Source organism: Selaginella moellendorffii, unplaced genomic scaffold, assembly GCF_000143415.4.
Source record: "Selaginella moellendorffii unplaced genomic scaffold, v1.0 SELMOscaffold_50, whole genome shotgun sequence".
Taxonomy (NCBI): domain Eukaryota; kingdom Viridiplantae; phylum Streptophyta; class Lycopodiopsida; order Selaginellales; family Selaginellaceae; genus Selaginella; species Selaginella moellendorffii.
The window spans coordinates 998130-1020382 of record NW_003314311.1 but is presented as its reverse complement, the minus strand read 5'-3'; the positions used below and the strand labels follow the sequence as shown (position 1 = coordinate 1020382).

General features: G+C 49.7%; 7 protein-coding genes and 1 long non-coding RNA gene across 11 annotated transcripts; 4 read left to right on the top strand and 4 right to left on the bottom strand.

Annotated features, from left to right (window-relative positions):
- On the bottom strand, nt 1–2347 carry LOC112350470 (pentatricopeptide repeat-containing protein At5g16860-like). The gene is made up of 3 exons (XM_024686711.1): nt 1126–2347; nt 923–1043; nt 1–851 (listed from the first exon to the last, which is right to left on the bottom strand). Exons 1-3 carry the CDS (start codon nt 2298–2300, stop codon nt 69–71), a joined length of 2079 nt encoding a protein of 692 aa, XP_024542479.1. The 5' UTR covers nt 2301–2347; the 3' UTR covers nt 1–68.
- Nucleotides 2348–2603: 256 nt separating this feature from the next.
- On the top strand, nt 2604–6476 carry LOC9648272 (AMP deaminase). The gene is made up of 19 exons (XM_024686707.1): nt 2604–3131; nt 3185–3375; nt 3464–3638; nt 3692–3867; nt 3921–3972; nt 4032–4159; nt 4220–4399; nt 4450–4517; nt 4567–4709; nt 4776–4837; nt 4890–5003; nt 5055–5195; nt 5249–5401; nt 5453–5506; nt 5560–5670; nt 5716–5889; nt 5950–6030; nt 6091–6189; nt 6240–6476. Exons 1-19 carry the CDS (start codon nt 2723–2725, stop codon nt 6306–6308), a joined length of 2580 nt encoding a protein of 859 aa, XP_024542475.1. The 5' UTR covers nt 2604–2722; the 3' UTR covers nt 6309–6476.
- LOC9633900 (protein NRT1/ PTR FAMILY 3.1) lies at nt 6470–9019 on the bottom strand. Of its 2 annotated transcripts, none has more exons than XM_002981652.2 (5): nt 8903–9019; nt 8505–8726; nt 8172–8389; nt 7539–8089; nt 6470–7487 (listed from the first exon to the last, which is right to left on the bottom strand). In XM_002981652.2, the coding sequence occupies exons 2-5, from the start codon at nt 8680–8682 to the stop codon at nt 6587–6589; spliced, it is 1848 nt and encodes a 615-aa protein (XP_002981698.1). In that variant the 5' UTR covers nt 8683–8726; nt 8903–9019; the 3' UTR covers nt 6470–6586. The 2 variants fall into 2 exon arrangements, with proteins under 2 accessions (XP_002981698.1, XP_024542476.1); XM_024686708.1 differs by having other exon boundaries at nt 8897–8998.
- LOC112350468 lies at nt 8000–9940 on the top strand. 2 transcript variants are annotated; one of them, XR_002993775.1, is made up of 7 exons: nt 8000–8106; nt 8163–8330; nt 8396–8415; nt 8476–8642; nt 8706–9312; nt 9384–9528; nt 9590–9940. It is a non-coding gene; the product is annotated as an uncharacterized LOC112350468 (long non-coding RNA). The 2 variants fall into 2 exon arrangements; XR_002993774.1 differs by having other exon boundaries at nt 8396–8642.
- Nucleotides 9941–10632: 692 nt separating this feature from the next.
- LOC9648271 lies at nt 10633–12857 on the top strand. 2 transcript variants are annotated; one of them, XM_024686614.1, is made up of 3 exons: nt 10726–10836; nt 10892–12357; nt 12413–12857. In XM_024686614.1, exons 2-3 carry the CDS (start codon nt 11070–11072, stop codon nt 12673–12675), a joined length of 1551 nt encoding a protein of 516 aa, XP_024542382.1. In that variant the 5' UTR covers nt 10726–10836; nt 10892–11069; the 3' UTR covers nt 12676–12857. The 2 variants fall into 2 exon arrangements, with proteins under 2 accessions (XP_002981784.1, XP_024542382.1); XM_002981738.2 differs by having other exon boundaries at nt 10633–12357.
- Nucleotides 12858–12939: 82 nt separating this feature from the next.
- On the bottom strand, nt 12940–14886 carry LOC9648270 (pentatricopeptide repeat-containing protein At4g02750). Its single transcript, XM_024686682.1, has 2 exons — nt 14188–14886; nt 12940–13965 (listed from the first exon to the last, which is right to left on the bottom strand). The coding sequence occupies exons 1-2, from the start codon at nt 14884–14886 to the stop codon at nt 12940–12942; spliced, it is 1725 nt and encodes a 574-aa protein (XP_024542450.1).
- A 476-nt stretch (nt 14887–15362) lies between these two features.
- Nucleotides 15363–17082, bottom strand: LOC9633899 (anthocyanidin 3-O-glucosyltransferase 6). The gene is made up of 3 exons (XM_002981650.2): nt 16460–17082; nt 16323–16410; nt 15363–16275 (listed from the first exon to the last, which is right to left on the bottom strand). The coding sequence occupies exons 1-3, from the start codon at nt 17005–17007 to the stop codon at nt 15511–15513; spliced, it is 1401 nt and encodes a 466-aa protein (XP_002981696.2). The 5' UTR covers nt 17008–17082; the 3' UTR covers nt 15363–15510.
- Nucleotides 17083–17612: 530 nt separating this feature from the next.
- LOC112350431 (pentatricopeptide repeat-containing protein At4g02750-like) lies at nt 17613–20114 on the top strand. Its single transcript, XM_024686617.1, has 2 exons — nt 17613–19663; nt 19720–20114. Exon 1 carries the CDS (start codon nt 18068–18070, stop codon nt 19214–19216), a length of 1149 nt encoding a protein of 382 aa, XP_024542385.1. The 5' UTR covers nt 17613–18067; the 3' UTR covers nt 19217–19663; nt 19720–20114.
- The last annotated feature ends 2139 nt before the right edge of the window (nt 20115–22253 follow it).

Below are 22253 nucleotides of genomic sequence, written 5' to 3'. Positions count from 1 at the left end.
TTGGAAGCATAAAAAATATGCTTAGTTTCAAATTTTAAAACTGGCGCGTTAACGTTAGCGCCCGATTTCTACCAGTGATCGTTACAAGAGCACGCTCCATCTTTGTAAGAATGGAAGCGGCTCGCGTCCCTGCAAATTATCGCCCGCTGCTCGATCTTGGAGATCAATCCAATCGCCCTGTGGCAATCGTCGCATACTCTCAGATTCTTGGTCACTCTGATCGTCGCGCCTGGGGCCGTGTTGATGAGCGCGCAAGCGATCGCTAGCCTCTCGCTGTGCCCGCACAAAGCGTCCTCTTTCTCCTCGCTAGAAATCCTGCTGCTGGCGTTATTCAAGCTTCCAAAGTCTGGAACGTAGCCTTGGTCCTTCATTCTCAGCACAAGGCTGCTCAGCTTCGCCTGGATCTCGTCCCTCTGCGGATGATTCTTCTCTCCAGCAGCTAAAAAGGAGTGAACTCTTCCCGCTGGATCGACCCACCAGCTCTGTGCCGGCTCAAACTTCTTCCACGCTCGAGCTCTCGTTCTCATTGCCTCGACTCGGCTCTGCTCCTCCCACATTCCCTGGCTGCCGTAGATGCTTCCCATCAGCATATAGGCCGAGACGTCGCCCTCTTCCAGCTTAACCAGAGCCTCAAACGCGACCTTTCCTTTCTCCAAGTTTTTCCACTTCCGGCAAGAGCTTAAAACCGTCCTCCATGTCACAGAGTCCGCTTCGAAAGGCATCGTTTTCACCATTGCCACTGCCGCGTCTAGTTCGTTTGCTCTGGCCAAGATATCCACCATGCAGGTGTAGTGCTGGATCCCGGGAGTTAAACCATAGTCGGTGCTCATCATCTCGAAGTACCGTTTTCCCTGCTTAACCAGTCCCGCGTAGCTACAGGCTGTGAGAACGGATACGAAAGTGACCGCATTTGGTTGCAAACCTTCGTCTCGCATCTTCTTGAAAAAAACAAAGGCGTTCTCTGCGTCCCCTTGCGAAGTGTATCCAGATATGATCGAAGTCCAGGTGATGGAGTTTGTTTTGCAGAGTGTGTCAAAGAAGAGCTGAGCGTCATCGACCCTCCCGCATTTGCCATATGCATCAACGATACAGTTAGCTAGAACAGCATCGCTTTCGAAACCAAACCTGTAGATATCCGCGAGGACTGCTTTGACGTACTCGACAGCCACCACGCAGCTACAGGCCTTCAGAGCGGCGAGGAAGGTCCAAGCATTCGGTGTACAGCCCCGACGTTGCATGTCCTCGAAGAGATCCAAGGCCACCTTGCCTTCACCATTTTCAGCGTAGCCCAGCACCAGCGCCGTCCAGGACACCACATCGTGCAGTGGCATCTTGTCAAAAACTCTGCGAGCGTCTGCCGAGCTCCCACACTTGACGTAGAAATCCACCAGCGTGTTTGCGACGAAGTACTCCAACTCGAGACCACCTTTAGCAGCTTCGGCGTGTATAGCCATTCCTCTCTCCAGTGAGCGAACTTTTACTTCATGTTTGCCCGAAAGTCGCACAGCCTCCTCTTTTGATGCCAGACTTGTGCAAGCCTTCACTGCAGCAACGTAGCTCCGAGCGTTTGGCTGACAGCCCCGAGCTTTCATCTCCTGGAATAACTCTAGAGCCGACTCTGGTTCACCATTGTCACCGTGTCCCACCATGACTGAATTCCAAGTAACGACGTCCCGCTGCGTCATACCGTCAAAAACTCTCCGGGCTTCTTTCAAGCTCCCACATTTCGCGAAAAGATCCACTGCCGCATTTGGAACAAAAATGTCCGAGTCACAGCCGATCTTCACAGCTTGGTCGTAAATCGTGAGACCCTTCTGCAAAGATCCGATTTTTAGAGCTTTTCCACCCAGCTCCTGACCCTGTTCTTGACTTGCGAGAGCGCTGCAAGCTTTCAGAGCCGCAACAAAAGTCCTGGCATTTGGAACGAAGCCTTTCCTTTGCATCAGTCCAAAAGAATCCAGAGCCATACCTCCATGCCCGTTGTTTGCATAGCCGAATATCAGCGAATTCCAGGAGACCACGTCTGGACGAGCCATTCTATCAAAGACCCTTTGGGCATCCACCATGCTCCCGTGCTTGGCGTACATCGAAACCAAGCTCCCGGCAACGTAAACATTCGTGTCCAGCCCTCTTCCAGCAGCATCTCTGTGAATCCTCCTCCCGATGTCCAAATCTTTGCACGATTTCAGTGCTGCCACAACCCGCGATACCTCGGATTGCCCTGCCGGAGGCGAAATAAATCTCCTCACCAGAACGAAGACAATCCATCCAACACGCGCATTGGATCTCGATCGAAGCATCGATATTTCGCTCAGCCATAGCGATCGATTGCTTACATTTTCGCAGCTCCAACAAAACCCTAGAAATATTTCATTCCCTCGCTAGGGTTTAAGCCAAGGATATTCTACCACGTGGCAGATAGGGGCCGTCGGATCTCGATCGCGAGCCGTACAAGTGTGCCCCATTTGCTGGCATATCGTTTTCGAAATTCCTCGCATATCTTTGAGAGACTCTCATGTTGGTTCTTCGCCTTTGCATAATTGACAAAGGTACACACTACGCACAGACCACTTGCGAGTAAAAAAGATTTACCTGCAGTGGTAGTAGCTAAAATGATAGACACTCTCTTTAAATATGCTGCTGCCTAGCTCTCTTTTTGTGTCACAGAGGAAGAGTGGTGTTTTGGATTTTACAAGCCCTAGGGTTTGGGAGGAGCTCCGCCATGGAATCCTCGGCGGACAGCAGCAAAATCCCGTCGCTCGTCTCCCTGACGGCCGCAGCGATCGTCGGCGCGAGCTTCATGGCGATATCGGCCTACTGGATGCATCAGAGATCCATGGAGCGGCTGCTGGAGCGCGGATTGGAGCGCCGGAAGCTTGGCAAGGAGGATAAGGTGAGGCGCTCGCAGTGTAGGCGATCCAAGACGGTGGTGGAGGCCAAGAGCTACGAAATTTTGGCTGTGGAGACGGGGACCGTGGCCAACGGGCTCACGAATCACTCCGATTCGAAGCTCGTCTCCTCCACCTCCCCGTCCGTGTCCGATCACGATGAGAAGATCGAAAAGGCTGCATTTGACCACAGTGCCTGCGCGATCCCTCCTGGATTGCCCAAAGTCAAGACCAAACGTGAAGGTCAGTGCTTTCCTTTTCTGTTACTGCAAATCGATCAAGTCTTTTCTTGCTAGGCTCTTGCCAGTCTCTTCACTCTGCTAGAAGAGCTACTCCTTTGGGGAATTCCGTGATGCGCTCCTCTCCTACGGCAAGTAATGGTGCTTTTGGAAGTATGGAAGAATCAGACAATGAGAGTGATCTCGGCGAGGATGAAGTTGCTGTGGATGGTGTGACTCCCGAGCTATCGTCTCCGAGAGATAATGCCGTAAGTTTCCTTTTTTACTTTTGTCAATGTTTTTTCTTTCTTTTTGCTTGCTTTCTACCAGTGATGAGTTCTATGCTGTTGTAATCAGGTTGAGCCTCCCGCGGGCGCAGTTGTGAGCGACACTTCGGAGCAGCAGAAGGCCATGAATCGATCGATCAGTATCCCGGGAGAGATGCATCACGCACCGGATCCTGTTGCTGCCGACATCCTCCGAAAGGAGCCAGAACAAGAGACTTTTGTTCGCCTCAATGTGGCTCCAATCGGTTTGTTTTCGAAGGTTGATGCGAGCGTTTTTAACACTTGGTCGTTATTCTAGACGCTCCTTCGGACGAGGAAGAGGAGGTTTGCCTGATGATGCAAGAGTGCCTAGAAATGCGAGACAAGTACGTGTTTCGGGAAATGGTGCCTCCCTGGAAGAAGGGGATCTTTGACTCGTCAACACCCAAAGCAAACCCGGATCCATTTCGATACGAGCCTCAAGCTCCCAGCAAGGTTCGAAACACGATATTTTACGTACTGTATTTGATTTTGTTTTTATTATATAGCACGTTTATCGCATGGAAAACGGAGTGGTCCATGTCTATACGGATGCTGATGGTACTTACTTTCTTACCAACTTTTCCTTGCAACTAAGGTTTTAATAACTGTGTAATCAGCCAAAGAGGAACTCTTCCCGGTTGCTGATGCTACAACCTTTTTTACTGACATGCATAGGATACTTCGAATCGTCTCACTCGGCAATGTTCGAACTCTCTGCCACCACAGGCTTCGTCTCCTAGAGCAGGTATGTTGTATAAAAGTGCTTTGATATTATGGTTAAGTTTATTCGGTTCCCGGGATGCAGAAATTTAGTCTGCACTTGATGCTTAATGCAGATCGGGAATTCTTGGCTCAAAAGAGTGCACCACATCGTGACTTTTACAACGTTCGTAAGGTTGACACTCACGTTCATCACTCGTCGTGTATGAATCAGAAGCATCTCCTGCGTTTTATCAAGTCGAAATTGAGAAAAGAACCTGATGAGGTGAGATTGTTATTTTCTTTTGACTTGCTAACACCATTTTTTGTGGACAGGTTGTTATTTTTCGTGATGGGAAGTATCTTACGTTGAAGGAAGTTTTTGAAAGTCTAGACTTGACAGGGTAATCTGCAAGTTTTCCACTCCGATTTTCTAACTCTCGGTTTTCTCAGTTATGACCTCAATGTGGATCTTCTAGATGTACATGCGGACAAAAATACTTTCCATAGATTCGATAAATTTAACTTAAAATACAATCCTTGTGGGCAAAGTAGGCTCCGAGAAATATTCTTGAAGCAGGACAATCTGATTCAAGGTATGTTAATTTCTCCGCCTATTCTTTCTTCTTTTTTTTTCCATCATTACGCTTGCTGGTTTACAGGACGTTTTTTGGCCGAGTTGACGAAGGAAGTCTTCTCCGATCTTGCTGGCAGCAAATATCAGGTTTTTATTCGCTTACCTTCATGTGTCAATCTGAGCTTGTGTACAAATGCAGATGGCAGAATATAGGATCTCTGTTTATGGCAGAAAACAAAGCGAGTGGGATCAATTAGCAAGCTGGATTGTGAACAACGATTTGTATAGTGAGAACGTCGTCTGGCTAATCCAGGTTTGCGAATTATTCACTCGTTTGTCTTCTACATGCTTTGCGTTCATGCAGCTTCCGCGCTTGTACAATGTTTATTATGATATGGGCATTGTTACCTCTTTTCAGTCAATTCTTGACAACGTTTTTATACCGTTGTTCGAGGTCACTGTGAATCCCGATTCACATCCTCAACTCCATGTGTTTCTTAAGCAGGTATTACTTTGTGTTCATCTCGAACTAGAGCTTAATCACTGAACTTTATGCAGGTTGTCGGTTTTGACATGGTGGACGATGAAAGCAAACCCGAAAGACGGCCAACTAAGCATATGCAGACTCCCGAACAGTGGCAAATTTCTTTCAATCCAGCATACTCGTACTGGGCATATTACGTGTATGCCAATCTCTACACACTTAACAAGGTAAGCTTTTCTTAGTTTTCTCTTCAATACGTTCGAACTGTGCTGTTGTAGCTACGAGAGTCGAAAGGAATGTCTACGATCAAATTCCGTCCTCACGCTGGCGAGGTATGTTCTGATGAGACTAGGCTCGCTATGCTACTCTTACCTTGCCTACCCAGGCTGGAGATGTTGACCACCTTGCCGCAGCTTTTCTCTTGACCCATAATATCGCCCATGGAAATAATCTCCGGAAGTCGCCGGGTCTACAATATTTATTTTACCTCGCTCAGGTTTGTCTTGGTATCTTTGTGGTTGGTGACTGAGTCTTGTTTCAGATCGGCTTGAGCATGTCCCCTCTGAGTAACAACTCTCTTTTTCTGGATTATCATCGAAATCCGTTTCCAATGTTTTTTGCTCGCGGGCTGAATGTTTCACTGTCGACGGATGACCCTCTACAGATCCATCTTACTAAGGAACCTTTGGTTGAAGAATACAGTATTGCAGCTCAGGTTTTACTGGTTTTTGTTCTTTTGATTGTAATAACTCAGCTAACCAGTACCATCTCGCAGGTTTGGAAGCTTAGCTCTTGTGATATATGTGAGATAGCTCGGAATTCGGTTAACCAGTCTGGCTTCGATCATGGAGTGAAGGTGTACTTTTTGTTGCTATTATTGTTGCCTTGTGCCTTGACTTGTCCGAGTTAACTGCAGTGTCACTGGCTTGGGAACAACTGTCACCTTCGAGGACCTGCGGGGAATGACATTCATAAGTCAAATGTTCCACATATGCGAATCGAATTTCGGCATGAGGTATGGAGCTCCAGAGGCTTGTGTTGTGGCAACGTCTTTCTTTCCTGCAGGTTTGGAAAGAGGAACTAAATTATGTCTTCCTTGGACAAACCAAAATTCCAAACTACGTGGATATTTGAACGAGGGTAGCAGGTTTGGCTTTGCCAAGGATATCTTTTTTATCATTTCGGCCCCTGAGAGTGGTTATTGTACAGGCGTATAACTAGGACAGGAAGAGAGAGCCTTCTGGGCCTATACAACGCAAATCTTTTTTTTTTTTAATTTATACTTTACTCTTTTCAGGTTAAGTTATCCGTGCTTTGCTTACATGATGAGCGTTTATGCGGTGACAGGTTTCCTGACCTTTTCAACCGATCAACACTCTTAGCAGTTTTTGCAGAAGAGCCTACGTGGTCGGTCATTTTCTACTGTCGTCCAATTTGTCAGTGGCTACGAGCTCCAGTGCTACTTTCTCAGAATCCAGACTGTCTTCGTCGGCAATAATCGATTTGTATCTGTACCAGCGAGCGCAAAACAGGAATATGACGAAGTTTACTGCAAACAGCACGGCCTGCAGCCAGTAGAAGTAATCAAGGTGGCCTTTGTTGAGGTTGTTGCTGAGCCAGCTTACTCGTCCCCCGCGGGAGGTCTCTCTGTTAACAACAGTGACGAGAATACTGCTGAGGTAGCTACCCAGCGCAGTGATGCTCGAAAACAACGCACTGGCAAGGCTGCGGAGATGCTCTGGAAACTGATCGTAGAAGAACTCCAGATGTCCGATGGATACGAAAGACTCGGACATGCCGATAAGGATGAACTGTGGCGCCAGCCAGAAGGCAGAGAAAGGAACCGTTCGGTGGGGGTGGTCCAGGAGTCCGGCATTTAGTGCTGCCTTTCTCCGAGCTCCTTCGGCAAACGCCGCAACTACCATGGCCATTATAGAGATGAAGAGGCCGATTCCGATTCTCTGCAAGAAAGTAATGCCGCGCTCGTGGCCCGTGACTTTTCTGGCCAGCGGCATGAAGACCCGGTCGTATAGTGGAACGCAAGCGAGCAGTGTCAGGATTCCGAAGACGTGGAAAGTTGCAGGCGGTATGACGAAAGAGCGCAGGTGTCGGTCCATACTTCTGGCTTGCTGGATGGTGAAAGTGTTTTGGAGGCCGTGAGCTAGCGTGAAGACTATGCCAGTGGCCCATATAGGCGAGGTTCTTATGATGCATTTGAGCTCTTCTACCTGCTGGACGGAGCACAGCCTCCATGGCAGAGGTTTACCGTCTTCGAAGTCTTCATCGGCTGGACAGGCCGACTTGTCAAGGAACCTGGGAGAGAGAGGCGAAGTCAGACTTTTTACGAAGAGCAGAGAACGTCACCTGAATTGGTCCGTGTGTTGTAGACGAACTCCAGTTTCGGCTTCAACGTTGTGAAGGTGTGCGGGATCTTCCGGCAGGCTTAATCTGCGTTTTCGATATGCTGCGGCTACAACTTGGAGTAGCCTGATGAAGGGACTTCCATTTGGTGCAACGTGCCGGTACCATGGCGAGCCGACGAGAAAGAAGATGACGGATATGACCATAGCAATGGCAGGGATTCCGAAACCCCAGGTCCATCCGACGTGCTCCTGGACGTAGACGATGACTGTGACGGACAGAAGAATGGCAATTCCCAGGCCGAAGAAATACCAGTTGAAGAAGCTGAACGACTGCTTTCTTTGCTTCAAGTTCTTCTGATCGAACTGGTCTGCTCCAAACGCGGCAACGCAAGGCTTGATGCCTCCGGAGCCAAGCGCGAAGAACGCGAAGGAGATATAAAGGAAGGCCTTTTGAGCTGACGACGCCGGTTGACAGGCTACTTCTTTGGCAACGTTGCAATGCGGCGGCCGGAGGGATGAGAAAGTTGCATCGATTGTGAGCATCACAATTCCCTGAAACGCGAGGACAGGTAAAACTTTCAATGATTTGGTGTACGATAAAAAGTTCTACTTTTCTGTGACACAGATTACTCACAATGGCATATGTTAGAGAGCCGATAATGATCGTCATGTATCGGCCCAAGTGAGCATCCGCAACGTACGCACCCAGCAGCGGAGTGATGTTGTTCAAGCCATTGAAGTTAGTCAGAGTCACAGCCGCCTGAACATTGCTCATGTTGAGCTGTTGCACGAGGTACGTTATAAGATTTACATGAAGTCCGATCATTGCCAACTTCTCGGAGATCTCATTCCCTGCAGGCACAGAAGAACAGTTTGGAGTGAGCCAACGAGACAAGTGTTTACTGTTGTATTTGTGCCTGATCACGTGTTTTCTGCAGGGGCTTTGGGAAACATAACGACAACGCACCTATGATGAAGGGGGTAGTTTTCCAGCCCCCCTTGTTCCTCGTCACGGTTTTCAAGCCGTCGAGCTGCTCGTTCTCTGTGGCACTTCCTTGATCAGATGGAGTTCGCCTGTTGAATCTCCGAACCACAAAACCAAGAGGTGAGCAGCATTTCCAGTACACTTGCTGGCCATGCTCCATTGTGACGTCTTCGCTCTTTCCAGATCTTTGGAGAGATCCTCGGCCTGCGTGTCAGCAACTTGTTAGTAGCGGCGGGCATTGTTTGCAACGGGAACATCAGGAAGAAAACACTCCGATACTTGAGACTCTCGGACTCTCTCCTCGGAACTAGAGCAGCAACATCAAACAGACTCAAAACAAACTCAGGCTCAGACGCAGAGAATGCAAAACTTACACTTACCGCCAACCGCAGCAGGCACAGAGCTTTAGCTCTCGACGAGGCCAACTCCACTTGGAAATATCTCTCTCGCAAAAGACTTCAGCAAGTAGCTCATCGGACGTCTAAGCAAAATACAACTGGAGCAGGAGCCAAAGGCTAGGCAAACAAGTGCGCTGCTAGCTGGGCTGTGGCTGGACGAGAAACAAGAGGAAGCGACAAAAGGGAAGAGGCGGCCTGGCAAAAGCGCGAAAGACAAAAACAACCAAATGAGCCGCTACTGCGACTACGATCTGCAAGCTGAGAACGCGGCCATGAATGAGAATGGTGGGGACGCCGAATGGGAATAGATCAACTTTAAATGCGCCAGACAGGGAGCAGCCTCTCGCCGCGGCTTTCGTCCAGGAAAACTTGATCACCCACCATCGCTCAAGGTAATTATGATTCCCGATATCCGCATTTAGCCGCTAATCAATCTCTTGGCCTGTCTGTCTCGTTCGTGCAGCGGCAGCACAGCAGCACAGCAGCACAGCAGGCTTTTGTGCTCTTGTTCGGTTCGGTTTTTAATAACGCAGAGAAGAGAAGAGCCATGAACTTGCAGATACTGCGGCGTTTATAGCCTTCCTTTGAAAGCTTCACATTCGATCCAGGTTCTTTAATTTTTCTTTTTGCTTATTTGCCAGCAGCCACTCATTCGTCTCGCTCTTTCAGATTTAATGCAGCGAACCTGTGCGTCATCGCGCAAAAGCTATACGAGCTTTTCCATCGCTGGAAAGCTTTTAGCTGCACTTCCCGAAAGATTCACTCTTTCCTTGTTTCGCTGTGTACCACGCCAGGCGTCGCTCCACCTCGTGGCTACAAGTGCGTCCGGTCAATTTGGCAAGAGCATTGCTTTTCCTCTTTGGCCACGTTGATAAGGCTGCAAACGCTCTGTCCAGTTTTTCGGTGGGCGTAAAGGAATATTCTGGTCATGGCCGGTCAAAGTAATATAGTTGACCAGATTGTGGTTGGTCAACGCCCTTTGCAGTTATCTAATTAATTGCACCGTACAAATTGTATGTCTCGCAGCTTGGTTTTTATTGATTTGATTTCCAAACTCGCATTGTCTTCTCTTCGTCCAGATGCTGTTACTGAGTCTCATCAGCAGGCGTTCGAGGAAGTTATTGTCGAACAGATAAAAAATTATCTCTAAGAAACTATGTTGGAAGCTGCAAAAAGAGTCGCTGGGTTTTAGCTGTAGGCATGCGTTTAGTGGCTTCTCAGTAAACCTGTTGTGCTTGCCCAGATCTTTAGATCGTGTAAAAGTTCGTGGAAAAATAGTTGCCTCATACATTGACTAATTGTTACCAAGGCGGCATCTTTTTCATCCTCGGTCCAAATCTCGTGCATTATACCCAACCAGAGCTAGCGTTGGTTGACAAAGAAGATTAATAACGGTAACCGAAACTTGTCAACTCGTGCATGTATATAATTTGTCACTTCGTGCGTGCAATGTTCTTAATATAAGTAATGCTTGCATATCACCAAGTAAGAGGTTTATGGAAGATCCGTGCTCTTAAGCTCGTTTATAGACAAGGAACCTTTAAAGGAATAGGAATTGGATCTTTAAAGCAATAGGAAGCATCCACAACACTTTCGCCTCCAACTTGTAGTATGAAAACAAAAAGATGAGGCAGGCATCACATGCTTTTGTCTTGTGTTAACTATTCTGAAGAATGTAAAACGAATTTCCTCATATCCTTATATATGGCTGCAGTTGTGAATCATAGGATCATAACCTACAATGGCTCAGGCAGAGAATGTAGGCAGTAGTAGCTTCTGCAATTGGCTTCACCCCTCTCTGACAGGTATTCTCTTCTCGCTGCTTCTGCCCACAGCAACAGTACTCCTGCTTCTCGCGCATTCTTGTCATGGATCCGACGATGAGCATTTCTACCTCGACCTCCCATCCAGAGAAGGTTTTGCATGCCCCGAAGTAAACAGCTTTGTGAACGAATTCGATCCGTTCTACAGATGGTCTCTGCGTTCTTCCCTTGCCAGTGTCCTCTCCACAACAAGTGGCATCGAAATTGAGCTCGCCAATTCCGCCTACCAGCAAGCTAGTGCATGGAGAGTGATCAGCAACTGGACGAGTGATGAGGGAGCCAACAAACTGTACGCCTCGGCCGAGCCCCACATTGCAGGTGGTCACATGAAGCAGCACCGGCGCAACTGGCAATGGAGAATGCGAGTGGACTGGGGCATCAGCATCCGCATGTGCCTATCCACTGGTAATGCCCAGAGCAATCGGTCATGCCTCTGGACTACCCCCATCCTTCAGATGGAAAGAGAAGCGGATCTCATCCTGCTCTTTATTGCTGTACCTTACAGGGCTGCAACTGCACCCAGCATTGAACCAGATCTGAACAACATGCCGCGTAGCACATCCGGATTCTACCTTTCCAACTACGCCAGCAATGCAAGGACGGACTTCACCAAGTACCAGAAGATCAACACCTCCAGCCACTATTATCTTACGAACACTAAGGATGTACCAAAGTGTCGGTTTGCCCCATCTTACTACAGCAACGACGCCACAGCATACCTCGGGTTTCCCAGCCTCCAATGCGGCTGCTCCAATTCCTCCACCAGGGTATGTGTCGTGGTCACCAGGAACATGGACACCAGCAGCTGGGGATTGTTCGACTATCGTTCCTCCTGCGATTTGCTGACGTCTTACTGGGCTTGGAACACCGGCGGAAACACTTGGCTTGTTCTTACCGTACACAACGCCTCATCTGACAAGCCTATACCATTTCTTGCAACCTTTAAGGGGAATACCTCTCTCGGGTCCTCCCTCACTGGGGTTACAGCGAATGACTTCCAGGCCATGGCGAACACAACAGTCTGTGTGGAGGCATTGATGCAGCAAACACCGGTGCCATCCAGTGTGGAGGTTCAGAACAGGTGCAGTACTGATCAGCTGGTATTAAGCACTGAAGACGGTGAGTACTATCTCAACAAGATGAGACGGTTCCTCTGGGCTCCCACTCCCCCCCAGAACAAGATCAGTACACCCTGTTTCGGAGATCTGCCTATGGGACAGCTCGAGTTCAAGGACAAGCTATGTGTGACCAAGCTGGACACTGCTATCAGCACAGAGATTAAACTGATGGTCGAATCCATGTTACATCTCAGAGACGTTAAGTTCAAGCAGAACAAGCTGTGGAATGATGGATCAAACAACAGACACGAAGTCTATGGCGGGATTTTGTCAGCGATTGTGTCCTTCGTGGGAACATGTTTCTTGGCAACGAGTAACAAGTTGCAGGATATTGAAGAGTCCTTTGAGAAATTCTGGCATCATGGTGGCGCCGTTGGGGACTCCAACACCGACGGCCAGGCTGCTCAGTCAAGCAAGGGATCAGTTTTTTCAAGCCAGGACCCCATCTTTTGGTTTAAGTTCCTTTATAGGACGCTCCTCGTACTCGCTTTTGCAGGTAATTTGACCTCTTCTTGCCACAAGTTGATTCACTAAGTTCATATTTTGTGCAGTTTTACTGTCATATACAGCATATAGTAGCGTGCAAAGTGTAAAGAAGGACCGGGACATCTTGCAAGCGCAAACAGTACCTCAGGTCCTCAGTGATGGTACCGTGGTGTTGCTCACCACCACAGCTACGTACGAGGTGAAACCCTTGTGGGCCAGCTTCTATGTTATTTCTGTTCTTACGGCGCTGGCTGTGATAATCACACTGGTCGTTACATGGCGTCAACTTAAAACACTGCCGGCGAAAGAGAGCAGTGGAATGGAATGATTCACTAATCATAACCGTCTTTGAAGATTTTGGTGTCACTAAGTTCTGCCGGTTAATTGCCCCAAGATAAAGGAGAAAGCGATCAAGCCTACAATGGATGTCAACACTGTTCTGGTCTTACGGTGCTGGTTGTGATAATTACAGTGGTCATTGGAGGTAAAAAAGATCAGAATATTACCGTCTTTGCATCACTAAGGGCTAACTAAAGTTGACCAGTGCAATAAAGGTCTGACCAGTCAGCAGGGTGGCAATGGCGGTCAACGGTCAAGGAACGTCAATCATCTTTTGAAGAATAGTGTCCAGCTTACCAGAAGCAAACCGGCGCCCTTGATAAACACAAGCCGAATCATCGTCTTCCATCTCCAGTCCTCCCAAAACCTTGGCAACCCCGCGATCAATCGGCAACCCCGCGGCAGCAAACACATTGGACAGCACCACGTACGTGGCCGAGTCTTCTGGGAAGAGCGCCATGGCGGCCTCGCCCACCCTCTCGGCGCACTCCACGTCCCTGTACACCGCACACGCCCCCAGCACGGACTTGCACGCCACCAGGTCGGGCTCGAACGGCATCCCGCGCAGCAGCTCCTCGGCCCCGGCCACCTCACCGGACCGCCCCAGCGTGTCGAGCATCACTCCAAAGTGCTCGCAGCTCGGCCAGATCCCAAAGTCCGACACCATCATCTGGAACTTCTCCACGCCCCGCCTCACCGATCCGGTGTGCGTCGCCGCCACCAAGATCCCCGTGAAGGTGATGTCGTCCGGGGTGACGCCCTCCAAGTTGAGCTCCCGGAAGAACTCCTCGGCCTCGGGGCCGTGGCCGTTCGCGGCATACATGACGATGAGCGCGTTCCAGGAGGCGATGTCGGTCTTCTCCGGGGTGGCGTCGAAGATAGCCTTCGCCTTTGCGAGATGCCCGTGCTGCGCGTACGCGACAAACATCGCGTTCCAAGAGATGAGGCTCCGCTCGGGCATCGAGAAGAACATCGCCTCCGCCTCGGCGAGCTGGAAGTTCTGCGAGTAGGCCACCATCATGGTCGTCCAGGAGATCACGTTACACCAGGGCATTCGATCCAGCGCTGCCTTAGCGCGATCCAGCCGCCGGCTCTGTGTGTAGGCGTGGATCATCGCGTTCCAGGAGACGAGGTTCTTCTCTGGAATCCGATCAAACTCGAGCTTCGCCTGGTCGATCTCGCCGTGCGCGACGTAGCTCCGGCACAGGATGTTCCACGCCACTACATCCTTCACGGGCATCGATTCGAAGCACCGCCGAGCATCTTCCAGATGCCCGTTCTGGGCAAATGCCGTCGCCATGGCCGTCCACGAGACAACGTCGCGGTGCGCCACCTTCTGAAAGATCTCTTTCGCCTTGTCGATCATCAGGGACACTCCATAAGCAGTGATAAGGGCATTCCACGAAACGATATTCCTGGTTCCCATTCGATCAAACAGATCCTTTGCTTCCACAAGACGCCCGTTCTGGGCATACCCCTGGATCATCGCGGTCCACGAGACGAGATCTCTCTCCGGCATCGTATCAAACAATTCCTTGGCGTGAAAGAGATCTCCACTCTCGGCAGTGGTCGCGACCATGGAATTCCACGACAACCGGCTCCTCGCGGGCATTCTCTCGAAGAACTTCTTCGCAAGATCCAAATGCCCATTTTTGGCAAGTGTTGTCACCATTGTGTTCCAGGACGCAAGATCCCGCTGCGCCATCGCCAGGAACATCGCCCTGGCGCGATCGACGTACCCATTCCTGGCATATATCGCGACCATCGCGTTGGAGAGCACCACATCCCCGTCGCCGATGGATTCGAACAGGGATTTGGCCCTCTCCAGATCGCCATTGCGCGCGTAGGCGACGATCATCGTCGTCCAGTGGACGGCGCTGCGCTGCGGGGTCCTGGTGAAGAGGAGCTCCACCTCGTCGATCCGGCCGCTGGCGGCGGACGCCGCGATGGCGATGCCCCAGGAGAACTCGTTCTTGTGCTGGATCGCGTGGAATGCCCGGCGCGATTCCTCGGCGAGCCCGAGGCGGCCATACATCTGGACCACCGCATTGGCCACGAATCGATCGCCGCCATAGCCACTGGCGATGATCTGTGCGTGGATCTTCCTGCCCACCGCGGCGTCGCCGGAATCCCCAGCCGCGCGGAGCGATTGGACGAAACGCTGGCATTCCACAAATTTGCCCTTGTCAATGCAGGGCATTTGCTAGGAATATATTTCAAGCATCATCATCTTTTCAGTTTCCTCTCTTCTGCTAATGTTTCTTTTCAGCTTGCAAAGATCTGATGCTGGAATATCAACAAGAATAACCTTTTTGCCAGTTTTCTTCCTAGATTGCCATCCAAATCTTTTTCACGGGATGTTCCAGTTCGTCAGTGAAGCAGCAAGCCAGCAAAGTCTTTGTCACGTCTAAGCTTTTGGGTCCGTAGCCTACGCCAAGACAACTTCTGGCAACCCGAAGATGATCACGCAAACTCACATTGCAGTCTCTCTCCAGGTGGAACGAGATCATTACAGCGAATGCATCAAAGAAAAGCAAACGCTGTGGCTTCCACCTTGGTTCCTAAACTGCCCAGCATGGGAAGGAATCCTTTCTGCAAAGATGCAGTGCTTGTCCTGCGTAGCAGCTCCGATCCACTCGCGTGAACAATCGCGCTTCCACCGTTGTACACTTCACGTTTTGAAGCCACGGATTTACAAACACCACCACCTCAAACCACATAGAGTTCAGTAATCTCTTGTTACTACTATGTCTTTCTGGGTCGATATCCGCAAGACGCTGCCATCTTTTTCTCCGGAGTCCTGACAGATGTGGAGGAGACGCTATTACCCAGCCAACGAGCTGATGAACTCTGCCAAGTTATGCCCTGAGCTGCCCGGCTGGGTGGAGAGTGCAGCCTGTCGGACCAGCTTCCTCCTTTGCTTGGCACGGTTCCTGAGCTCTTGGTCCTCCATTACAGCACGCAAGCCTCGCTCGACGTCATCTGCGGACGGCACACCATCCACCCCAATATCCACCGCAATTTTGTACTCGTCCACAAGGTGCCTGCAGGTTGGGAGCTGGTCACCTAAGAACGGCCAGGCCAGAATGGGAACACCAGCCAGCAGAATACACTCCACCACGGAACTCCACCCGCAGTGTGAAACTAGTGCACCAATGGCCGGATGAGAGAGAACCAGCTGCTGAGGCACCCAACCTGTGAGGATTTTCCCCCTACCGGAGGTTCGCTCCGCAAAGTTTGGAGGTAGCACGCGGTTCAGGTAGGCGGCCGGCTCCTCATTCCTGGGACTTGGAAGCGACCAGAGGAATGCAAAGCCGGACGATTCGAGTCCGTGTGCCAGCTCTCGAATCATCTCATCGCCCAAGACTATAAAGCTGCCGAAGCATATGAGGACCAGCGACGCCGTGGGTTGCTTGTCCAGCCATGAGACAAGCGCCGTGGAATCCTCGCTGTTCTTGCCGATTGAGACCGCTGTTCCTCGAATGTCTTCTTGAGAGGGTCGATCGTCCTGGAGGTAGGAAGATGGATACAGAGGTCCTACGGGAATGCACCGTATCTCGGGGTACTCGCAATGCAAAGCATCCAATATCTGCACGGACACGTGAGAAATCACCCCCCACTAAATGCCCGTCTTACTGGTCCTTCAAGCTCTTCGGAAGTATTCAGTAGTATCCCGTTGGAGTGGACAAAATGCTTGGCTACGCCTTCTTTACCCAAGTAGATTCTGTAAACAAAGATCACGGAAACAAACAGAAACATAGAAAGAATGATACCCATGGGATTTGACGACAACGTCCAAAGGTAGCTCAGCCCATCGAAGAGGTGGAAGTCCGGGAACATGAACTACGCTCTGCATGTCTTGGTCCACATTCCCGCTTCGGCTGGGGCCGTGGAAGGAGAGCATGACAGCGAGATGCGCCGAAGCACCTGTGTAGAGGATATACTTTGGGATGCCTCTCTCCTCCACAGTTTGACTTGCCCAGAACATCACCATTCGATCGAGAACCACCGCTTTGGGGCGCAGCACATCGAGGTGTTTCCGGAGCGAGTCAGGCAGGGCAGTGGGAAAACGGGATGATGGCACAAGGTCGGGACGAGACTTGCGAACTCCAGGGAAAATGAAAGCCGGTCGAGGGGAAGGAGTGGACTCCATGAGAGCGCGCATTTCAATGTTTGCTATGTCCGTGGTCATTCCAGATGGGTTCAGCCACGGCAGTAGCACCGTAACACGGCAGCCCTGAGAAGCGAGCTTCTTTGCAAAGAGCATACCTGTGTTGAAGTGACCACCGCCTTGAACGGTAACCAAAACGATGTTGGCCATTCTAGATAGCCGACCTTGTCGGCCTTATCCTAACCAAGCGCTCCTGTCAGACTCCTGTAAGACTCACATATCTAGACTATTTTGATGAACTTGACTTGTTGTTAGCCAAGGGTTTCGTCTAGCACTATTTTCATGCTTTGTTTTTTTTCCACGTGGCCAGTTCAGCTATGTAAATTTAAGATGCCGGTCGAACGAATATGCCAGTGTGATGCTTCTTCTTCACACAATGAACAGTTAGATCTCTGATTCGCAGGCTAGAGAGATTCGAGCCCCAGCGGCGCAGCTGGCGTGTAACGTATGATCCACCAGCGAAATACAGTTAGAGAGAAGAAGTCACGGACTTAACCGTGGGGAAGTGCTCGAATTGCTTGTGGAGGCGCTTCCAAGCTCCCTCGCTATAGTCACCTGTAAGAGATTTTTGGGACATCGCTTGCAAGCTCTCGACTGAGTCTCACATTTTTGGAATCCGGAAGCTTCAGCAGCGGGATGCCACTGTCGAAGCAGGGAAGAACGCTGTCACCAAAGTAAAACCTCTCCTGCTTTGCAAGTCCGGGTGAGCGAAAAGAGCGAAAAGAAAAGAGAAACAAGCAAACCTGGAGAGCGTGGATGTCAAAGATGACGAGACTCGTCGGACCACCCCTGGAGATTGGAATGTTGGAGAGTGAAAGCCGATGTCACCCTCGTCTTCCATGCGCTCCAACGTTCCAGTCGGGAAGAACAGCACCACGACCGTGAAGGAAGCGATGAACATCCTGGGAAGAGCGTAGATCACCAAGAGCTCTCAAAGATCACGGCGGGAGAGCTGAAAGGCGCAAGGAATGCAACGTGCTGGCCACGGATCCCAGCACGAACAAGTTTGGAAATCCATCCTCGAATGTGGTGAAAGAAAAAAGAGATCGATTGCTCAAACCCACTTACATCCATCTGAGCTCGATGGAAACTGTCTCGGCAGCGACCCTCCGTGCCACATCCTCGTACTCGTTGCAATATGTCGAGGAGATTAGTTCGAGATTAGTTCCAGCACGGAGACCTCGCAGCCGCGCAGAGATTTTTCGATTGTATGCCCGAAAAAACTATAGTCTCGTGGAACGCGATGGTCTCTGCGTATGCCGCGAAGGGAGACACTAGCATTGCGAAGCTTTTGTTTGGCAAGATGCCCCAATGGGACGTGGCTTCTTTCAACGCAATGTTGACTGGGTTTGACCAAGAGGACTACGTTTTGGAATTGCAAAGATTTTTCAACGCTCTTCCGGAAGCCAATTTTGTCTCTTGGACTATCGTCTTAACAGCATATGCCCGCATTGGGTATCTTTTTGAGTGTAAGGCCCTCTTCGATGCTATGCCACAGAGAGATATAGTGGCATATAACGTAATGCTCTCGGCATTTTCCCAGCACAGTACTGGGAAAGATTCCAAAGCCTTATTTGATACCATGCCACAGTGGGATATGCTTTCCTGGACATCACTTTTAAACGCATATATCCAAGAAGGCAATATTGATCGAGCCAAACGTACATACGACACAATGCCAATGCAGGATACAGTATCATGTACTGTTATGCTCACGTTTCTCTCTACGTATGGTGCCATAGTCGATGCTAGGGTGGTCTATGAATCTTTGCCATGCAAGGATTTAGTTTCACAAAACGCAATGTTAGCGGCGTATGCCTCAAAAGGGTACCTTGAAAAAGCTCGATTTTTGTTTGACTCCATGCCACAACAAGACCTTGTTTCTTGTACTAACATGCTCATTTCGTATGCCCAAGTCGGTCATCTTAACGACGCAAAACTTGTTTTCATTTCCATGCCGGAGCATGACGTAGTATCTCGGACCATCATGCTCATCGCATATGCCTTGAATGGGCATGTTTTAGAAGCCAAGAAAGTGTTCGATTTGATGCTGGAGAGAGATCTCACCGTGTGGAGCGTTATGCTGGCTGCTTATGCCTACACCGGCCACTCCTTTGAAGCCCGCCACCTTTTCCAAACCATAAATTTCATTGAAGCAGCTGGTGAATCCTGCTTTGCCCCCATTTTGATTTCCCTGGGACATGTTGGTGGACTCGACGCCGTGCTTCGTGTCGTTGCAAGGGGACTTCGCGTTAAAGCCTACCAAGCAACACTACGCGTGCATGGTAGACCTCATTGCCAAGGCAGGGCATCTGGAAGTTGCCGAGCTTCTCTTGGAAACCATGCCGTTTGTGCCTGATGCTGTAGATTGGATGTCCCTGACAAAAGGGAATAGACGGCCTGGCAAAAGCGCGAAAGACAAAAACAACCAAATGAGCCGCGACTACGATCTGCAAGCTGAGAACGCGGCCATGAATGAGAATGGTGGTGACGCCGAATGGGAATAGATCAACTTTAAATGCACCAGACAGGGAGCAGCCTCTCGCCGCGGCTTTCGTCCAGGAAAACTTGATCACCCACCATCGCTCAAGGTAATTATGATTCCCGATATCCGCAATTAGCGCTAATCAATCTCTTGGCCTGTCTGTCTCGTTCGTGCCGCGGCAGCACAGCAGCACAACGGCACAGCAGGCTTTTGTGCTCTTTTTCGGTTCGGTTTTTAATAACGCAGAGAAGAGAAGAGCCATGAACTTGCAGATACTGCGGGGTTTATAGCCTTTCTTTGAAAGCTTCACATTCGATCCAGGTTCTTTAGTTTTTCTTTGAACTTATTCGCCAGCACCCACTCATTCGCTCTTTCAGATTTAATGCAGCGGACCTGTGCGTCATCGCGCAAAAGCTATACGAACTTTTCCATCGCTGGAAAGCTTTTAGCTGCACTTCCCGAAAGATTCACTCTTTCCTTGTTTCGCTGTGTACCACGCCAGGCGTCGCTCTACCTCGTGGCTACGAGTGCGTCCGTTCAATCTGGCAAGAGCATTGCTTTTCCTCTTTGGCCGACCCACGTTGATAAGGCTGCAAACGCTCTGTCCAGTTTTTCGGTGGGCGTAAAGGAATCTTCTGGTCATGGCCGGTCAAAGTAATATGGTTGACCAGATTGTGGATGGTCAACGCCATATGCTCGCTAGTTATATAATTAATTGTACCGTACAAATTGTATGTCTCGCAGCTTGGTTTTGATTGATTTGATTTCCAAACTCGCATTGTCTTCTCTTTCATCCAGATGCTGTTACTGATTCGCATCATGCAGTTCAAGCAGGCGTTCTAGTAAGTTATTGCGAACAGATAAAAACTTATCTCTAATAAATTTTCACTAATGTTGGAAGCTGCAAAAAAGATTCGCTGGGTTTTAGCTGTAGGCATGCGTTCAGCAAACCTGTTGTGCGTGCTCAGATCTTTAGATCGTGTTAAAGTTCGCGGAAAAATAGTTGCCTCATACATTGACTAATTGTTACCAAGGCGGCATCTTTTTCATCCTCGGTCCAAATCTCGTGCATTATACTCAAGGTCTTACCCAGCCTCAGCTAGCGTTGGTTGACAAAGAAGATTAATAATGATAACCGAAACTTGTCAACTCGTGTATGCATATAATTTGTCACTTCGTGCGTCCAATGTTCTTAATATAACTAATGCTTGCATACAGGTTAACATCACCAGCCATTGACAAATTCTCCTGAATATCAGAGGAGACTTTGGGAAGAATTCTTTTCTTTCTATGATGCCATGTGAACATTCATAAAGAAAGAGGTTTATGGAAGATCCGTGCTCTTAAGCTCGTTTGTAGACAAGGAACCATTGGATCTTTAAAGGAATAGGAAGCATCCACAACACTTTCGCCTTCAACTTGTAGTATGAAAACAAAAAAGCACGTAAAACGAATGTCCTCATATCCTTATATATGGCTGCAGTTGTGAATCATAGGATTATAAGCTATAATGGCTCAGGCAGAGAATGTAGGCAGTAGTAGCTTCTGCAATTGGTTTCACCCCTCTCTGACAAGTATTCTCTTCTCGCTGCTTCTGCCCACAGCAACACTACTCCTGCTTCTCGCGCATTCTTGTCATGGATCCGACGATGAGCATTTCTACCTCGACCTCCCGTCCAGAGAAGGTTTTGCATGCCCCGAAGTAAACAGCTTTGTAAACGAATTCGATCCGTTCTACAGATGGTCTCTGCGTTCTTCCCTTGCCAGTGTCCTGTCCACGACAAGTGGCATCGACATTGAGCTCGCCAATTCCGCCTACCAGCAAGCTAGTGCATGGAGAGTGATCAGCAACTGGACGAGTGATGAGGGAGCCAACAAGCTGTATGCCTCGGCCGAGCCCCACGTTGCAGGTGGTCACATGAAGCAGCACCGGCACAACTGGCAATGGAGAATGCGAGTGGACTGGGGCATCAGCATCCGCATGTGCCTATCCACTGGTAATGACCAGAGCAATCGGTCATGCCTCTGGACTACTCCCATCCTTCAGAAGGAAAGCGAAGCGGATCTCAGCCTGCTCTTTATTGCTGTACCTTACAGGGCTGCAACTGCACCCAGCATTGAACCAGATCTGAACAACATGCCGCGTAGCACATCAGGATTCTACCTTTCCAACTACGCCAGCAGTGCAAGGACGGACTTCACCAAGTACCAGAAGCTCAACACCTCCAGCCACTATTATCTTACGAACACTAAGGATGTACCAAAGTGTCGGTTTGCACCGTCTTACTACAGCAACGACGCCACAGCATACCTCGGGTTTCCCAGCCTCCAATGCGGCTGCTCCAATTCCTCCACCAGGGTATGTGTCGTGGTCACCAGGAACATGGACACCAGCAGCTGGGGATTGTTCGACTATCGTTCCTCCTGCGATTTGCTGACGTCTTACTGGGCTTGGAACACCGGTGGAAACACTTGGCTTGTTCTTACCGTACACAACACCTCATCTGACAAGCCTATACCATTTGTTGCAACCTTTAAGGGGAATACCTCTTTCGGGTCCTCCCTCACTGGGGTTACAGCGAATGACTTCCAGGCCATGGCGAACACAACAGTCTGTGTGGAAGCATTGATGCAGCAAATACCGGTGCCATCCAGTGTGGAGGTTCAGAACAGGTGCAGTACTGATCAGCTGGTATTAAGCACTCAAGATAGTGAGTACTATCTCAACAAGATGAGACGGTTCCTCTGGGCTCCCACTCCCCCCCAGAACAAGATCAGTACACCCTGTTTCGGAGATCTGCCTATGGGACAGCTCGAGTTCAAGGACAAGCTATGTGTGACCAAGCTGGACACTGCTATCAGCACAGAGATTAAACTGATGGTCGAATCCATGTTACAGCTCAGAGATGTT

Coding starts and splice junctions, on each gene's coding strand:
- LOC112350470 (XM_024686711.1), bottom strand. CDS start 2,300: ATGCTTCGATCGAGATCCAATGCGCGTGTTGGATGGATTGTCTTCGTT. Junction 1,044..1,125: donor GTCCTCGCGGATATCTACAG/GTTTGGTTTCGA, acceptor GATGACGCTCAG/CTCTTCTTTGACACACTCTG. Junction 852..922: donor CAAGAAGATGCGAGACGAAG/GTTTGCAACCAA, acceptor CTGGTTAAGCAG/GGAAAACGGTACTTCGAGAT.
- LOC9648272 (XM_024686707.1), top strand. CDS start 2,723: ATGGAATCCTCGGCGGACAGCAGCAAAATCCCGTCGCTCGTCTCCCTG. Junction 5,402..5,452: donor ATCTCTACACACTTAACAAG/GTAAGCTTTTCT, acceptor GTGCTGTTGTAG/CTACGAGAGTCGAAAGGAAT. Junction 5,507..5,559: donor TCCGTCCTCACGCTGGCGAG/GTATGTTCTGAT, acceptor TTGCCTACCCAG/GCTGGAGATGTTGACCACCT.
- LOC9633900 (XM_002981652.2), bottom strand. CDS start 8,682: ATGGAGCATGGCCAGCAAGTGTACTGGAAATGCTGCTCACCTCTTGGT. Junction 8,390..8,504: donor AACTACCCCCTTCATCATAG/GTGCGTTGTCGT, acceptor CTGTGCCTGCAG/GGAATGAGATCTCCGAGAAG. Junction 8,090..8,171: donor GCTCTCTAACATATGCCATT/GTGAGTAATCTG, acceptor CTCGCGTTTCAG/GGAATTGTGATGCTCACAAT.
- LOC9648271 (XM_002981738.2), top strand. CDS start 10,662: ATGGCTCAGGCAGAGAATGTAGGCAGTAGTAGCTTCTGCAATTGGCTT. Junction 12,358..12,412: donor CCTCGTACTCGCTTTTGCAG/GTAATTTGACCT, acceptor TATTTTGTGCAG/TTTTACTGTCATATACAGCA.
- LOC9648270 (XM_024686682.1), bottom strand. CDS start 14,886: ATGCCCTGCATTGACAAGGGCAAATTTGTGGAATGCCAGCGTTTCGTC. Junction 13,966..14,187: donor CGATGCCGGAGAGAGATCTC/GTCTCGTGGACC, acceptor GCATTTGCCCAG/AACGGGCATCTGGAAGATGC.
- LOC9633899 (XM_002981650.2), bottom strand. CDS start 17,007: ATGGCCAACATCGTTTTGGTTACCGTTCAAGGCGGTGGTCACTTCAAC. Junction 16,411..16,459: donor GTTGTCGTCAAATCCCATGG/GTATCATTCTTT, acceptor CTTTGTTTACAG/AATCTACTTGGGTAAAGAAG. Junction 16,276..16,322: donor CCGAAGAGCTTGAAGGACCA/GTAAGACGGGCA, acceptor GTGTCCGTGCAG/ATATTGGATGCTTTGCATTG.
- LOC112350431 (XM_024686617.1), top strand. CDS start 18,068: ATGCCCGAAAAAACTATAGTCTCGTGGAACGCGATGGTCTCTGCGTAT.